The 18,814-nt window shown below is 40.6% G+C and overlaps 1 protein-coding gene across 6 annotated transcripts in view; it reads left to right on the forward strand.

Moving 5' to 3' along the window:
* Positions 1–18,814, forward strand: part of CREB5 (cAMP responsive element binding protein 5) — a 554,145-nt gene that overhangs the window by 432,664 nt on the left and 102,667 nt on the right. For all 6 annotated transcript variants that reach the window (XM_011938612.1, XM_011938610.1, XM_011938609.1 and 3 more), the window contains 2 exons: positions 7,334–7,460; positions 12,854–12,964. In XM_011938612.1, coding sequence (XP_011794002.1) covers positions 7,334–7,460; positions 12,854–12,964 — 238 coding nt within the window. The remainder of the gene's footprint in view (positions 1–7,333; positions 7,461–12,853; positions 12,965–18,814) is intronic.

An 18,814-nucleotide genomic window follows, 5' to 3' on the forward strand; every position in this document is an offset into this window, starting at 1 on the left:
AGCTTGGAAAGAGAGAATACATGCTTTAATTGAGTCTGCTGGCATTTTGATGCCTTTTCTAGGACTAAATATTTCTACTTCTTTGTGTCATTTGTTAAAAGGGGAAATATTATATCTACTGTCTATCTTTAGGAGCTTGATGGTAAGATTTGGTTCAGAGCATGAGCTCATTCACAAAAAGATACGGGTAATAAGTTGTCTTTTAAAAATATGGGTCAGGCAGCTTTCTTGTGTTCCTAATTCTTGCTTCTGTGTTCCCAATTTTTGTCATTGTTTTTAGGAAAAACAAGATACTGGGAAATTAGTTTTGTTCCATTTTGAGGAAATATTTTTAAGGGCTTTTTCTGAGAAATAATGTGAAGTCATTTTGAAATTCTGTAAAGTTGTGGGTGAGAGAAGTTCATCTGCCTCTGTAGAAGGGTTTGGAAATCTAAAGTTGATGGATTTTTAAAGAAATATCTTACATGCAGCCAGTGTTGGGCATTTTACATTTGTTGGACTGTGGTTCTTTAAAGCTAAAGATTGGTGTTTTAGAGCAAGCCGTAATTTTTTGATTGTAGTATGGTGATTAATCTGCTGTTAGATCAACATTTCAGAATAATAATAACAAAAATAACTCAGTATATTCAACAGCTCATTTAGTATCATGAGATAAATATCTCTATCATTTCCATTTTATAGTTGAGGAAACTGAGGCACAGAGAGGACAAGTAATTTGCCCAAGGTCACACAGCTGGTAAGTGATAGAGCTAGGATTCCAACCTTGGTAGTCTGGCCCATGTCCTTCACTTTACACATCACTGCATTTTACAATGTAATTATTACCCGCCAAGGAAGCTAAGTATATTGTCTTTCTATTTAAACTTCTACTTGATTATTCTAACAGTTTTCTTTCTTTATGAAAATAGACCTGTAATCCCAGCACTTTGGGAGGCCGAAGCAGGCAAATCACTTGAGGTCAAGAGTTCAAGACCAGCCTGGCCAACATGGTGAAACCCCGTCTCTACTAAAAATAGAAAAATTAGCCTGGCGTAGTGGTGCATGCCTGTAATCCCAGCTATTTTCTGAAATGGAATCTCACTCTGTCACCCAGGCTGGAGTGCCATGGCGTGATCTCAGCTCACTGCAGCCTCTGCCTCTTGGGTTCCAGTGACTTGTGCCTCAGCCTCCCGAGTAGCTGGGATGACAGGTGCCCACCATCACATCTGGCTAATTTTTGTATTTTTAGTAGAGATGGGGTTTCACCATGTTGGCCAGACTGGTCTCAAACTCCTGACCTCAAGCAATCCGCCCATCTCGTCCTCCCAAAGTGCTGGGATTACAGGTGTGAACCGTTGCACCTGGCCAAAAATAGAAATTTTTAGATTCCACTTTGGAGAAGAATGAGCAAATAAGCATTTTGCATTAGTGATTGCCACCTCTTAAGATTTAAGAGTTTGTATTCCTCTCTTTAGCATTTCAGTCTCCTATCCCAGACCAAAAACAAACAAAACAAAACAAAAAATAGTTTGCCAAATTAGGCTACAAGACTTCATTTAAGAAGTTCCAAAAGAAGCACACATTTAATACATTTATTTATTTATTTATTTAAGATAAAGTCTCACTCTGTTGCCCAGGCTGGAGTGCAGTGGCAAGATCTCATCTCACTGCATCCTCGACCTCCCAGTCTCAAGTGATCCTCTTACTTCTGTCTCCCAAGTAGCTGGGACTATGCCTGGCTAGTTTTTGTATTTTTTTATAGAGATGGGGTTTTGCCATGTTGTCCAGGGTGGTTTCGAACTCCTGAGCTCAAGCCATCCGCCCACCTCAGCCTCCCAAATGGTAGGATTACAGGCATGAGCCACCTCACCTGACCAGAAGCACCATTTCTTTGCGTAAGCAAATACAAGTACAATGAGCAAATACTCTTTTTGTGGTCTGTGTGTGAAATTTTGTTGTATTTAAGTGAGAAAGAAGTATGAATCCCATGGAATGTAAAGCCTTTTTAATCAACTTCTCTTAATTTTTGGGAACACCTTCTATTTGGGGTTTAGTTGTGTTTTAAATGCAGTTTTGATAAGAAGAACTAAATGCTGGACCGACTTGATTTCACTGAATGAAGACACTGACCACCTACTGTGTGCCAGATGCTGGGGTTAAGCACTGTGGATGCTGCAGTGAGCAGTGCATGACACCCTTATCATGATGCAAGTCATAATCTAGTTGGATTAAGAACATCTTGTTTACAAGTCCTGAAATCTGAATTTTAGAGCTTCAAGAGCCTTTGAGATAGCCTATAGGCTTATCTGTTCATTAGATGATGAAATGGAGAGCCTGAAAGTTGAGAGTCTTTTCCCCCAGTCAGTAACTTTAGTAACAATGACACCTGGATATCCTCCTGCTCCCTGAAGCTTTTTGCTTTTTAATTCTATTCTCCACCACGTCCTTACATTATTATTAAAATTTTTTTTTCAAGATTTATTCCATATCTATGGTCTGCTTTTTTTTTTTTTTTTTTTTTTTTCGGAGGTAGAGTCTCACTGTGATGCCCAGGTTTTGGAGTGCAATGGTGTGATCTCAGCTCACTGCCACCTCTACCTCCTGCACTCAAGTGATCCTCTTACCTCAGCCTCCAAGCACCACCATGCCTGGCTAGTTTCTGTATATTTTTCTTTTTATAGAGACAGAGTTTTTCCATGTTACCTACGCTGGTCTCAAACTCCTGGGCTCAAGTGGTCCACCCAGCTCTGCCTCCCAAAGTTCTGCATTACAGGCATGAGCTGCTGCACCCAGCCTATGGTCTACTTTTGATGCTCATTAAAAGAAAATGGGAAGATCAATATCTTCCCATCTTCTAACTTACTTTTTTTTCATTATTGACCCTCTTTCCTTTGCCTGGTCACATATGTGGCAGATCTGTCTGTCCTGAGAGTGTAACAGATAGTCCTAGTGTGCCACAGATCTTCTGAAGACCTGAGAAAGGAGAGCAGGGTGGAGAGACCCCTGCACCTTCCAGACCAAAGCACTGGCCTGAGGATAGGCTTACCCCAGGGCAAGGAAGACCTGTAGACACAGTTCTGACTTTTCAGACACCCCTAGACAGGAAAACATCCTTCGGGGGGAAAATGAGGACATGAAATCTCTCGCTGCGGTGCCTATCATTCTGCTAAGGACAGTGAAAACACAGTCTGTCATCCTTGACATTTTAATTGAAAGAAAAGCTTACATAGATTTCAACCGTAAGCAGTATGTTTATACAAGTGTAGAAAGAGGAATAATCTGTCAAGTTGGAAAACTCTTAATGCTGCAGGACTCAGTTTAGTAATTGAACAATCCAACATGAGCTCACACATCTTACCTTGTTCCATGCCTCAATAATTTTTAGTAGGAATACTTTACCTAGAGGCATATGGTTATTAAAAGGGAGGCTTGGCCTGCACAAAGTCTGGAATTATTAGCTCATGGCAACAAGCCTGCACTGGAGAAGGACTGTTGGGTCTTTGTTTTCACAACTTTACTGCAATTTGCCATATTATTTTCAGAGTCTAACTGATGTGTTGTTTGGGAAGTGTTGTTTTGTTTTGTTTTACAGGAAGAAAATGTAATTTCATGTGGATGAGTGAATTCTCACGTTAGCAGTATTACAGGATTTTACTACTTTATAGAAAGTCCAGGGAGCAGTGTGAATATCAAAGGAAATGAACTGTGAATTTTTTAGCATAAAAAATCAATAATAACATAGTTATGGGAGCCATCCAGGTGTGATGGGGGAAGCCCTATGCTGCAAGTTGAGTATAAGCCCCGTTCCCATTCATGACCTATGTGACTTTGGGAAGATTTAAATGTCTCTGAATTCAGCATACTCCTGATTTAAACGGGAAGAATATGATCTAACTACCTCATTGTATTGTTTCAGGGCACATGAAGTGAGGGACAATAAAATACCTTAAAAAATAAGAAGCGTTATTTAAGTGCAATAGAAAAAGTTGTATGCAAGTATAATGTATTAAATAATAATCCTAATTTCAATATACACAAAGAGAATTAGACAATGCAATTATTCCAGTGCCATGCTTACTTTAACGATATGGGCATTCTGGACAAATGATTGTTTCTTGGACCTAGCTACATAGCTACATGCCTCAGTCTAGTCCTTTATATACCTAGTGATGGGTAGGCACAGGTCATTTTATTTACTTTTTTCAATTTTTGTAGTTTTAAAAATTCAAGCAAGAAATGGAGAGAAAATCCTGTTGGTTTGGTAGGTGGGGGTTGGGGAAATGATTTATGGAATCTGTGTAGAACACTGTAAGCTCAAAATCATTCAGAATCCAAACATACAGAGATTGCAAATAATCCTTTCCCGTCTATACATTACTAATTAGCCTGATCAGTATTATTAGGAAATTATTATTATAATCCCAAGGGAATCTAGTACCCTGAAAGGCTATCTTAATGAGGAAATACTTGATATTATAAAATCTGGTAGGTCTCTACGAAGTGTAGAAATAACTTATCTAATAAGAACACTGAATTAAATGAAACATACCGTTCCCAAACTATTTATATAGCTGAGAGTTTTCCATGGTTTCAGGAAGAATAAAAACTCATTTTAAATGTAATTACTTTTGCATCCCCATTCGCATAACCATTAAGTTGTTTAATTAATTTTTTTCTCTAATTTTTTTAATTTTTATTTTTTTTAATGGGCAATCCCCTGAACCAGAATAGGTTCAGAGAGATTCCCTGATTTCTTTTTGAAAAAGAACACCTCAAAAAAATCCTAATGAACAATATTAGTTTTCGTATGTCCCACTGGAGACAGAATGTAAATGATGATAATATGTTGCCCGTTGTCCCATGAGCATGATATTGCAAACCAACATAATAAAAAAATGTTTTTAGCTGTCTTTGCTATAATACGTTTTACTTGTTCCTAACTGTCTATACTCAAAACATTCCCCTCTGGTGACTAGGAATACAAACATATGGTAAAAGGCTGTATGTGTGTATAGATGTATTATGTACATCTATTGAGATGGATATATAGATGCATGATTAGCTATATGTTGGGGTCCTCTCAATGAATCTTTCTCATTATGGAGGTAGGAAGTTGGGATTATTTATCTTGGATTTAGAAGAACTGACCATTATTAAACATTACATACTTTGATATTCTACTATTTTCTATTCAGTAAAGTTCCCAGACAAAACATTAAGACTGGAGGATATCAACAAATTTGGTTGACTGAGCCACATCCTATACCGATCTGACTCGGTCTATCCACCTCTGAAGGAGACTTTAAGACCTAGTGAAGGCGCAACCTGCCATGGTATTTTGGAGCAATTGAAACCAGCAGTCTTCTAGATCTGTAAAAGCCAAAGAACCTTCAAAGGCCCTCTTAGTCCTTATTGTCAATCTATACTCCAGAGGTCCAAGAGTACATGTCAAGAAATACCCATAGCACTTCATCTGCTTTTCCGAAAGCACTCCTCATTGTTACAAGCTGCTTCCATTAGCTTCTCTGTGTATCTCCTCACATATACATTCTACTAATAAAACTGGGTGTAATTTGTGTACATCTGCATAACGTCTGTGGAAAGGCTTTATATTCTTTTTTTTTTTTTTTTTTTTGAGATGGAGTCTCGCTTTGTGGCCCAGGCTGGAGTGCAGTGGTGGATTCTCAGCTCAATTCTCCTGCCTCAGCCTCTCAAGTAGCTGAGATTACAGGCGTGTGCCACCACGCCCAGCTAATTTTTGTGTTTTTAGTAGAGATGGTGTTTCACGATGTTGGCCAGGCTGGTCTCAAACTCTTTATATTCTTTTATATTTTCATATATACACCTTTCTAAACTGATCATAAATCTTGACTGATTAATGACTAATCCTTCTATGATGTGTGACTCTGGTAATTAGCTCTATTTCCAAAAGAGCTCTTGGGCAAAAAGAGTGGAAAACTTTATCTTCTTTGAAATTGTAATAGGCATGTGAAGGAAGAATATGTTGGCATTCTCTCCCCCACCTCAATCTTCCACTTTTCATGGGAGTCAAAGGAACTCCGGGGAAGCAGCTCCTTCTCCTACTCTGGTTGGGGGCACTAGACAGGGCTGTCTTCAGAAGCACAGGAAAGCATTGCCCTACCCAGAAACATCTCTGTCTGCAACCTTTGCCCAGCACTTAGCACGAGGGAGCCTCTCTCTCTCTTTCTCTCTCCCTCTCTCTCTCTCTCTCTGTGTGTGTGTGTGTGTGTGTGTGTGTGTGTGTGTGTGTGTGTGTGTGTTGTTCTCTCTCAACAGAATGCACTCATTCTGGAAGCACTAGTTTCTAGCATAACATTTGGGGTAAGGTTGTTTAACGTGGAAGACTCAGAGGTCCTGGGAAGTTTTTGTTTGTTTGTTTTGTTTTGTTTGTTTGTTGTTAGGTCTTTAATTTAATGATTTGACATTTATACAGCTCCCTAGAGCAAAAGCATGAGGAGATTGAGAATTTATGTGGAGAGGTCACTTGTTTGCCATTTTTAATAAACACAAATAATTCCCTTTTTCCCTCAGCTCCACATTCTCTGGCTCATTAAATCAATTTAAGGCCCTTAAAATTTTTTTCTGGCAAATTGAAGCAAAAGCTCAAACTATGTACAATACTCCCCCGAGGAGTGCTTACCCAAGTCTTGTAGGTCAGGCCCAAATCAGTTTCTGTGAAACAGCCTAACACCTCACGTTATTATGAAATGAGAGGCTGGTAATTGGAGGCTAGGCTCCGGACTCGCTCTGAGAAAGGCCAGCTGTGCTGCCGCCCCGGGATCCAGCTTCTTTGGTTTGTTTTTTTCCATTCACGGTGGAGAACGATGAAAGAGTCAAAACAGATTTCTGTGGGGAATTCATGAATGAAGTTTGCTCTGCAAATCCAGAGAGTGAAAGTGTTTCCAGAGCAAAGCCAGGCAGGCTTCCAGGCAGAGGTGTGGGAGAGTGTGGCTAAAATAAATGTACGCAGATCTCAGGCTCTAAGACACTTCAGAGGGCTGAGATTTCTGAGTAAACAAAGAATTTCACCACCAAGTTCCTTTCCTAAGATGCGAGAGTTTAGGAGACTTATTGGCTTGTTTCTATTGAACATCAGTTAGATAACAGAGGTCAGGAAATGAAATGGAATTTGATATATTAACTAGGAAGCAGCAAAGGAAGCCAGGCTTGTGTTTTATTTGTTATTATTTCCCTAATATCCTCAATTATGTGACTCTCCCATCAGTGGATCTGATCTGCTGCACATGTGACATTGTTGTCCCCGCTGTTCTGGACACTGGGGAAACAGGCCCAGGGCACCAGGAATCATGTTTGTTTTTTTTCTTTGTCCCAGGCCTGTCCCAGGCTCTCTATCTTCTCTGCTACATCTTCACAACAGACAGAGACAGCCCATGCCAGCCTCCATGCCTGGGACCCTGCCCAACCCCACAATGCCAGGATCTTCCGCCGTCTTGATGCCAGTAAGTGTTTCTATGTGTCTCACAATAGCTTGTCACTTGCACTGAGGTTTGCCACTCTTGAAAGGGCAAAGGAAACTCTGAGATCCAAGCTGATGGGGAAGAAGGCGGCTTCTTCTAAATGGAGGGTTGAGCTGTGTGCCAGTTTGCTTTGAGGGCCCAGTTGCCCATCCCCAGGCATTGTGTTGGCTTCTCCACCCTTCGGTGCTTTGCGATGAGATATGGTCCCCTGGTGACAAGTGGGCCTGTGACACCCAGGGAATGGAATTTGTTCAGGGAGATGCTGTTTCGTATCTATTCCGAAGTCTACAGTTTGGGTTGTATACAGAGTGTCCTTAAATTGCCAGTGAGTGGTCTAACCAGGACTCAGGGTAATAACTGTAATAATAACAATAACAACGATCATACATAATAGCTGCTAACATGCATTTATGCATATCATGTTCTGTTGTTCTGTTCATCATGCTAGCAGTATTTATTGAGTGTTTACTGTATGCTAGTCACATTCCAAGCACTTTGTCAACACACAAAACAATTCTACAAAGGGGGTGTATTACTGTCCCCACTTTTTGAATGAGGAAAGAAAGGCAAGTAACTTGCTCAGCTGAGAAGCAGAGTGGCTGAGTTCTGAACGCTGGAATTCTGGCTCTAGAGCCCACTCTCTTAACTGCTATATGATATGCACACACTCTCTCCTTTCCCTCTCACAACAAACCTGTGAGATAGACACTGTTACTATGCCTATTTTACAGATAAGGAGACTGAGGTATAGAGAAGCTGAGTAACTTGGCTGGGTTTATAGAGCTAGTAGGTGATGGAGGTAGGACTTAAATCCAGGTACTCCGATTTCTGAGTCTCGACTCATAATCATTATCTAATGACAAACAATAAAAATAATGGATAAGGCCAGGCATGGTGGCTCATGCCTGTAATCCCAGCACTTTGGGAGGCCAAGGCGGGTAGATCACGAGGTCAGGAGATCGAGACCGGCCTGACCAACATGGTGAAAACCCATCTCTACTAAATATACAAAAATTACCTGGGTGTGGTGGCGTGCACCTGTAGTCCCAGCTACTCAGGAGGCTGAGGCAGGAGAATCACCTGAACCCGTGATGCAGAGGTTACAGTGAGCCGACATCGCGCCCCTGCACTCTAGCCTGGGTGATAGAGTGAGGCTCTGTCTCGAAAAACAAAAACAAAAAATAATAATAGATAAACATAGAAGGGAGATACCCAGTTTTCCAGAAGAAACCTTCCTCTCCTTCCATGGACCTCTTCCCTGTACCTCTTCTTCATCCTCCCTGGCATTGTGCTTTGGTGAAGTTGGCTGGTGTATTCACAGGGCCACGGGAGTTCTCAGAAGCCCTAGAGGCACTATAACAACTCAATTAAAATCCTTCCCACAACAATATTAACAACGCCTTGCAAAGCCTTTTAGCATTTTAAGAAATTGTTTCTATTGTTATTTCATTTTATTCTCACAGCAATCCTGTGGGGATGCAGTAGCAGTAATTATTGATATACTCATTTTACAGATGAAAAGCTGAAGAAGAAGTTGAAGGTAGTTGTCTAATATCACACAGCTTGTGAGTGAAGAGTTGTGGCTGGAACGCACATCTCAATTGACACTGAGTAGCTCAGATCATCCCAGGTTGAACAATTTGCTCATTTATCTAAGTGTAAGCAGGGGAACGGCGAAGGGTCCGCAGACTCAGTCTAGAGAAATGGACTTGCCCACTCTAAATACTGAGCAGTCCAGATTAGAAACAGTCTTTGCAACATTGGGCCAGAGGACAGATCACGTTGGTTGACTTTACCTATGTTGCTATGCTGCTCTCCTTAGACCCCTCTAGGTGAAAGAAAACAGCACCATCAATGCAATTATCCCACATTTTATTCAACCCAACCAATTATGTGAAGACTTCCACCATGAGCTGTCTTCTTTTAGGCTTTAAGTTGTTCCCATCCCAAAATTATTTTTTTTAGAACTTCCATGCATTGCCCAGAAAAATACCACTGCTGAGACTTTTTTTTTTTTTTTTAAATTTGGCTAAGCAGTGCACCATTCCCAGGGACAAAGATGAGACACTTAGGCTGAAAAGACCCAGAGAAACCAGTTTCTCCCACACCATTTATTCCTACAGCTTGACCTCCTGTTAGCGCTTCAGAGTAGCAGCAAAGGTTCAGCTGCATGGTCAAGAGCTCCCAAACCTGTGACATTGATGTGTACAGCTGCCATGGGAATAGGTGTCAGTTTAGAGCAGCAATACTCACCTGGGGGGTGATTTTGTCCCCCAGGGGATATGTGGCAATATCTGGAGACTCCATTGGTTGTCACAATCAGGGTCGGTGGGAAGGTACAGACACCTAGTGGGTAGAGGCCAGGGATGCTGCTGAACATCCTGCAATGCACAAGACAGCCCCCATAACGAAGGATTATGTAGCCCAATATTCAACAGGCCTGAGACTGAGAAGCCCTGGTCTTGAGGGACATGAATGTAACAAATAAACATTAACTTTAGATCTCTAAAAAGCATATCGTAAGAGTTCCAGGCCCTAGAAACCTAGTCCCTTTCTTTCTTATTATCATGTCACCAGTTCTTGTACTATAAATTGGGCATTTCAAACCTGGTCACAGGGGAGCCTCTTCCCCTAGAGTTTCTGCCCTGGAAGACCATGATTCCCTGGGTATAAAAGATAAGACTGTGTCTATAAGTGAGGACAAGAATCTTCACTGATTTGTAATGCCTGCTGCTGGACCACACATTTTATGAAGTCTAGGCGTGAAACAAAATGATGTATTATTTCATCCATTTGCTCATTCATCCATTTCACAAACTTGTTGAGCACCTTCTGTGTGCCAAGTATTGTGCTGGGTGCTGAGGACAGGATGAAGAACAAGGCAGCCATTGCCCTCAAGGAGTTCACTGGGTTGTGATTTCTTATCTTGAAATTCAAATGCTTTAATAATTTGGAAGTGTGAACACACATTTATGATTACAAAACCTCACTGAACTACAGACATGCTAGCTCCTGTTTTCCAGTATGTGCAGAAGGTGAAATCCTTTACATGGGTATTTTACCTGCAGTGCTAAATGTTGCCCGGTATTCAGCAAAGCCACTCCCATCTTCTGGGCGTTTTATTCTAATCAACTCATTAAAGTCAAGCTCCTGGTGCAGACAGAGCCTAAGTCCAAAGCACCAAATATTTATTTTGAAGAGGCTCTTGCTGACACTCTAGGTCTATAAGACAACGGTCATGAAGTTGGAAATGTAATTTTTTTAAATAGGTAAATCAGCCTGTTTAAAACTGGCATTTTGTGAATCACAGGTTAGGTAGAGACTGTAACTTTTCCAAAAAGTGGGAAGCATTGCTGACTACAATTCAGAAGCTGTGAGCAGGCTACTCTTATCTCCTTATATAACTAGTAGCTTGGAAGGCTCTGGACAATTATCTGTACTCCTGAAAGATCCTTCTTTGGCAAACTGGAAGCAAAAGTTATTTTGGAATTTGATTTCCCTCTCTGAGAGGGTCACCAGTTGGAATAGGGGGTCAAATACTATTCCAGCTCTCCCATCCACCAGCCTCTGGAAGGGGAGATAAAAGTAACATGAATTTTTTTTAAAGCAGTGAAACTCTTGAATTCTTCATGATTTACAATTACAGTACATGAATGTACTTAATGGCCCTGAATTTAATGTACCTAATGATACTTTTAAAAGGTTAAAATGGTAATTTTATGTTATTTGTGTTTTACCACAGTAAAAATAATTCTAAAAATTAGAGTAGCTCAGAGATTTAGGAGGGGTGCGTGGGAGTGAACATTTTATTTTACTGAATTGGCAAGGCCTCAAAAAGTTGTATGGAAATGCTTGGAAATGTACAGAAAATTCACCTTTATTAGGTCCTCTTGAAACAGTTTCACACATCTGTACACTGCCAGATGACTGATCAGCTCATTCAGGCTAAGGTAAGGCTGATGGCTCTTAACTGTCACAGGGAGTAGCCACCAGTCAATTGAGAGAAAGCTTTTAGCTAGCACCTCTACTAACCCACAGATTTATGTCATAATTATACCTCTGCCTCTGGGGCAGACACAACAGAAATTGCAGTCATGGAATTGCAACAAGGGAAGAGACATTTAAGGGTCATTTAGTTCAATGATCCCTATCAAGCTTCACTCTCGTTCATGAGATTTCAGTCCTCCACTCTTTGAACACCTCCAATAGTAAGCAACTCCGTATTTTCCAAGACTACCTAGGCTAACTTTAAGCAGAAACCTGGTTTCTTAAAATTACCAATCATTGTTTTCATTTCCATCTGATGGCAAATGGAAACACGCTTGCATTAAAGAATCTATTCTTGTCCCCCTGAGGAAAGTCTAATTCTTTTCTGTGTGATTTTAGTATTAAGTGTACTTGATTTATTCTTATTCTTTTAAAAGTGTTAATTTTCCACCAAATGGAAAATATTATTAATCAAACACACCCTTCCTGGATGGAAGTAGACATTTTGCTGTATTTACTTCTTAATAGGAGCACCCTGGAGATTAAAATGCCAAAACTCGATTCAGGTATTTGAACGATGTTCATTTTAGACACAATGGCAGGCCCGCAGGAAGACAATGTGAGAGCGGCCATTCATGTGAAATACAAAACCCTCGGCCTCTTTCTTCACTTACCCAAAGACTTAGCCCTGCTATGAAGCCAGGCCTGAAACTGCGGCTGCATAGAGTAACAGGGTAACAAGGAAGAAGAGATGGGCTGGGCAGCACCTCAAATGCCTGGCTGGATCATAATGATTATGTTTGGGAACCAGGGTGACAGGAAGGCCCACCACCTCTGAGAGTGTTGCTCTTATAACTAATTATTTTGATTGCCCAAAAGATTTATATTTACTGTATAAAATTTAGAGAGAAAAAAAAGCCATAGATATCCCAAGTTAACCATTTGGTATAGTATTTATCCTTTCATAGTAAGTAAGCTCGGTGATTATATTTAGTGGAGTTACTTGAAATAGATCATTTAGTTTTCCTATAGTTTTTGTATGGATATATTATTCTTTGCATCCATAAAAATAAGCACTATTGGTGGTAGTTGGAGTATATACAAAAGTGGAAATATTTGGTAATCTTATTTGAAAGTGATCTGCCATGACAATGTAGTCCTCTTTGGCCTGGGGCACCGTGTATAGAAGCATGGCTTTGGATGATTCTTTGATGTGCTTGAGTTCAAGGCTCAGGAGGGCATTGCTTACCACACACCAAATCATAGGCCTTCTCAGGATTTCTTCAAAGAAATACTAAATGATCCACTGGACAGAAAAAGTGCAGCTTTGTCTAATGACCTAGACTGCCTTTTGCAGACTTCTAATTCTTTTCTTTCCTGTCTCTTAGATGGAGAGACAAATGTCAGTGAACTCCAGCATCATGGGGATGCAAGGTCCAAATCTCAGCAACCCCTGTGCTTCTCCCCAGGTCCAGCCAATGCATTCAGAAGCTAAAATGGTAAGTAACAGTTATAATCACCCTTTCATTATTCTGTGACTTTTTCTTTTGACTTTTACTCTGACTCCAAAATCTTAGTTAAGCCAGGTAGAGGGTTCCGTCTTTGTTTTGGTGAATGAAAGGCAGTGCAGAGACTGCCTCTCTTTTTGAGGATATTTGTTACAGAGCCTTGGAGTCAGATAATCATGTAACAAGCGTTGGATTGGCATGTGGTGTTAATGAACGTTTAGGAGTTTTGGTAGATCCATACAAGTTGGGGTAGGATATACCCAAGTATGTATATGTTTGCTCAACATGTGAAATAATAAAAATAATACAAAACTACTCACTCTTCAAGGTAGTTACAGTTTCAATGCCACTCTTCCTGTCCCCATATTCATTAAGACAGAAGCTTGATGCTTAAGCACCCACAAAACATGAAAATGTTTTGTGTTTTCTGTTATATTGTCAGAAGTGACATTGATTTGGAAGGGTGAGAGCTCTTATTTTCTTGCAACTCTTACTGAAAGGCCTGATTTCAGGTGAAAATCTTCGGTGATTTTTAACATATGATATATATTTGCAGTAAGGTCAGTCTTTCCAATCACAGATAGAGTTATGCATCTATATTCTACCAAATATTAGCAAAACCAATGCAATACGTGTCTGTCTTTGCAATATGAAGTAAGCTTGGTGATTATATTTAGTAGAGTTACTTGAAATAGGTCATTTAGTTTACATATAGTTTAATTCTCATACCACAATTAATAAGGTATCACATCACTACAAAATAGACTGCAGCAAACTTTTTAGCATCTGATCTTGGATAAGGATAGCTTTTGCTAGAAGTTGGAGATTAATCTGGTCTGCTGACTGGCAGCATTAGAGACTGTATCTGATGGTTGGTGTGAGGATGTTGTTGATAGTTCTGAAAGTTAGCCACCAATTCCTGTGCAGGGTGGAGTCAGACCCAGTGACTTCCTTTTCAGTGTCAGCAAGAGTTTCCTCATGCCTGCTTTGGTCACTTTCTCTTGGAAACTTCATGCATTTGACTTGCAGCTTCTTGACCCAAGGAATCAACTGAGCTCCCAGTGTTGGCTACTTTGGGCAAATAAAATCTGTGGTCGAGAGAGTTCTCTTTGCTATGCCACAGTCCCTGTGATGTGCCAAATGGCACCAGCATCTGCAGCAAAGCTCATTAAATCTTTTTGGAATCGGCAAATATTTTTTCAACTTGAGCCCTGCTGAGCCAAACCAAATACTTGCTGGCAGAATAAAGTTCAAACTGGCATCTGTTTTGGAGACCAAAGTAATGCCATGTATCTTTTTTTAAAAAAAAAGAAAGAAAAGAAAAAATGAACTGTGAAGGTACTTAAGAAAAATAAATGTAAGTTCTTCATGTATATGAATAAATACTTAGGATCTGTGTCTGAGATGTGACTCCCTGTGGTTTACTTTGGAATCTTCTTATCTGCTTCAGGGTCTGTACCTTTTGGAGGGACCTTCCGGAGAGATGTTAGGTAGATTCTAAAACAATTCCAAACTGGATGTCTCTGCCAATTGATTTTCACTGGATTTTATTCCACCACTTGACTCAAAAGTGTCCTTCTCCTCTTCTTGCTGGCAAAGAAGGAAAATGCTTCCAAAGGTCGTATAGGTTTATGCTTATTTATATGTATGAAATAAATCATATGATTTGGCAAATGAATAGTGAATAATGTCAGCTGGAAACAAAGGGAACTGGTCCGTACTTATAAAAATGGTTTTACCCCACAAATGTTTGTTGGGTTAAATTTACTGAGTAAGCACACCACAAGGCTGATTCATGTTCTAAGAAAATGAATATTTCCAGGTCCACAGCATCTGAGCTAATTAACTCTATCACAGGGTTGGGCCTTAGGGAGTACAACTATTCTCTGCTCAAGCTCCCACCTCTACCCCTGTTATTGCCAATACATCAATTTGAAGGGAAAAATGGTAGCATTGGCTGCTTATGTTTGAAAGAATAGCACTGGAAAAGTGTTAAGTGAATTTGAATATGTCACTCAGCATCTCTGTTCTTATTATGCTTGTGTTTTTACTGGAGAAATCAGTTATTGCCATATACTAACCATATAGTATTTTCTAACAGCTTTGGGCTGCTCAGATGAAAAGCTTTTATGAAATACAAAGTAGTGAAGGAAAAAAAAAAATTTGCACGATTTTAATGTCAGCCAGAGCCTCCCCAGGTTTCTCTGAACTATGGGCTTTGTTGTTCTATGCCTAATTTTCTTCCTGTGTAAGACTGGAATGGATTCCAGATTTCAACTAAAACTCTTGTTTCACTATGTTCAAGGACTTTTCCAGAGGTCACACATGGACTATTGTGATGAATGCACTCTGCAGGGTGTGTTCCCAGAGCACACAAGTAACCAGAGAGCTGCAAGGGAGGTGTTGCCCACACCAAAACACTGCAGACTTATTCTCCTGGGGACAGTGCTGTCAGAGTGTCCATTTCAAGCTCCCTGTTGGCCACAGACAAAAGCCATTATCCTAAATCTCTGGCGAAAGTTGGAGGTCTTGGAAGTAGACAAAAGTTTAAGACAGGATTGCTTTAAACGCACAACTTTGTTAGAATTTTTCTGACTAGTGATTGCCCTTTAGAGTGCATCTGTTTTCTTTGCCCCAAATTAGTCATTTCTATTATGAGAGCAAAGTAAACCAAGTGCCTTTAACAAGCTCTCCAGTGCATTAATCTACGACAGCCTAGATCAAGAAGCACATGTGCAAATCTTTTGATTTAATGTCCATTAGTATCAATGTACTGTAGCCACATCTGTCCAAGCTATTTTTATCATAATTCTGGCTAATTATAATTTCATTTTATGGATTCATTTTCTGAAGAATTAAGTCAACAGACATGGCTTCACAATGCACATATTGGCTTTCTTTTGGGGGTCAGAGCAGACTCAGAGCTCTGAGAGCCTTCTGTCTTTCTAACCTCTCAACATCATAGGCTCTTCCTTCTAGATTCCTGGGAGCAATGTGTGTCTTAGATGAAAGTGGGGTCTGCTAGAAAGAATTTCACTGGATAGATACCTGGTGGACATTTTTAACATTCAAAGGGGAAAAGGAGGAAAGGAGGGGGTAGGGGAAATGCAAACCATACTGGGACACATTTCCAGTCTCTGCAACATGCAAATAATTCTGTAGTGATGTGGTTATGGTGTTCTCAGAATTATGTAGATTTGTGTTCATTTCTATTTATGGGAATTAGACCAGTTCTATTTAACTTTGAAACAAGTTATTGTTTTTACTTTAAAGAAACCAATAACGATTTGGAAGCTAAGTAAGCAGTGGGGGTTGGGGGTGGAGACTTGGCCATACACCTGTCTTGTGTCTCATTATCTATGAGTTGGCTACTACTATATAGGACTGATTAAAATGATGGAGGGCTCTGACCACTCTGCCCAGATTTCACCTTAAGTTTTGACAGAGTTAGTGAAGGCTAGGGAGTGTTGATACTAGGAATGAGAAAAGGAAAAAGATATGTACAGGTGTGACCTGATTTTCTCCTCAGTGCAGCCCCACAACAGAGATATTGTTACTGTTTGTTTGTTTGAGGCAGGATCTCACTCTGTCACCCTGGCTGGAGTGCAGTGGCATGACTGTGGCTCACTGCAGCCTCGAATTCCTGAGCTGAAGCAATCCTTTCACCACAGCCTCCTGAGTAGCTAGGATAACAAGTGTGCAACTAGCTAGTTTTTTAATTTTTTTTTTTTGTTGAGACAGGATCTCATTATGTTGGCCAGACTGGTTTCAAATTCCTAGCCTCAGGAGAGCCTCCTGCCTCAGTTTCCCAAAGTGTTGGGACTATAGGCATGAGCCACCATGCCTGGCCTATTGTCCCCACTTTACAGCTGAGGCAATTGAGGCTACAAACGGTTAATAAAACTGGCCCAGTGACACACCACTTAGCAAAGACTAAAGTTTCAGACTCCAATAACAAAGCTTTTTGATCACAACATTGATCCTTCCGATAAAAATATCATATGGCTACCTGATAGATGTCAGTAACCAGCAGATTAAATCAGATTCTCTTGGGTTAATTTCTATTTACATAAAAATGGGAGACAAGGATTGCAAGGATAGTTTATACCTCCAAATAACCTGGAAAAGATGTAGAGTGGTTAGTAGCATTCCCCATTGGTTTAAACAGGGCTCTGTAGCCTCACTAACTGGTACAGCTTCACTGTTCTTTATCCAAACACATTCTTGTCTTGACTTTTCTTATTTTACACATGTGTGTGTCTCTCTCACTTGATTGATTGAAAGCTCCTTGAAAATAATCTATGCATCTTGCAAGCTCCTGGTACTGAGAAAGGTCCCATAAATGAGAAATGAATTTAATTGAGTTGAGTTGAGTTGAATTAAAATAATGGGAAGGAACCAACCCTAGCAATGATGATGAAGGTGGGATGAAGTGGGATGAATCCAGATGAATTCTAAGCTAAGTAATCAGCCTATCAAGCGTAGCTGACTTCATTTGATTTCTTTGAAAAATACCTAAATCTGTCACATTTTTTTTTTCCTGGACAGAAAAGCAGTATGTTTGTTCCTTTGAAAACAGAAGTTGGAATGTCATTGTCCTCCTTGGAGTTGAGAGTAATCAATACTAAATGCCATTTCTTCCATTGTTTTGGACTGGCCATGCCTTATTTTGATCATTTATTGTCCATACCTCATCTATAGTTAGGTTTGCAGTTTATTGAATAGATACATAAGTACACGCGTTGATCAATCAATGAAAGATGCTAAAAGGACGAGAGAGACAAGGCATCTTAGAAATGGAGACTACTGGCCGGGCGCGGTGGCTCAAGCCTGTAATCCCAGCACTTTGGGAGGCCGAGACGGGTGGATCACCAGGTCAGGAGATCGAGACCATCCTGGCCTACACGGTGAAACCCCGTCTCTACTAAAAAATACAAAAAACTAGCGGGGCGAGATGGCGGGTGCCTGTAGTCCCAGCTACTCGGGAGGCTGAGGCAGGAGAATGGCGTAAACCCGGGAGGCAGAGCTTGCAGTGAGCCGAGATTGCGCCACTGCCCTCCAGCCTGGGCGACAGAGCGAGACTCCGTCTCAAAAAAAAAATAAAATAAAATAAAATAAAATAAATGGAGACTACTTAGTTAGAACCTTCTCCATTTCCCCCTTTTCACAAGTGAGGACACCAAGGCCCACTAAAGATTTAGGGAGATAAAGCCTTATTGTAAACACAAAACTGGACCCTGAGCTTGGGCCTTCACATTTCTACCTAGAATTGTGCTTTCTCTGTCAGCTGCACTGATACATTACTAACAGTGCTTCTGTCGGCTCGTGGTTTCCTCCACACAGCCTGGCAGACAAGAACTAGGGAGGTATGGTTGCATATCCACTTTGTTTTGAATGTCAACCTGGGTGTGTTTGTGTTTGCCTTTCCCCTCCCTAATTATCGAGCTGAATAACTGTTTGCCTACGGTGCCCCTTGGCCACCCACTGTCCAACAGATAAATCACAGAGGAGCCTGGCTCCAGATGGAGTTGCCTGGAAAGCTTATACACATGAAAAGACAGTCTCCAGGTAACATCTCTCTGCCACTCCTGAAAAATGCAGTTCTTCGATTTGCCTATTTGCTTTAATCATCCCCAGCATCACTTCCTAAAAGTCCAGGATTAAAAAACTATGAATGAATAGGCTGTCTGCTTCTCAGAAGCTCTGTGACCAGGAAGGAAGTGCTATTGACTTTAAAGAAGCTCTCATCAACTTTTGAATCATGCCAGCAGCCATGTGACCCTGTAGCCTGTGATCAAAACATGAAGATGATGGACTGAAGTAAGGTGACCACGTTTCTCA

The sequence above is a fragment of the Colobus angolensis genome, unplaced genomic scaffold (genome assembly GCF_000951035.1).
Source record: "Colobus angolensis palliatus isolate OR3802 unplaced genomic scaffold, Cang.pa_1.0 Scaffold175, whole genome shotgun sequence".
NCBI lineage: Eukaryota > Metazoa > Chordata > Mammalia > Primates > Cercopithecidae > Colobus > Colobus angolensis.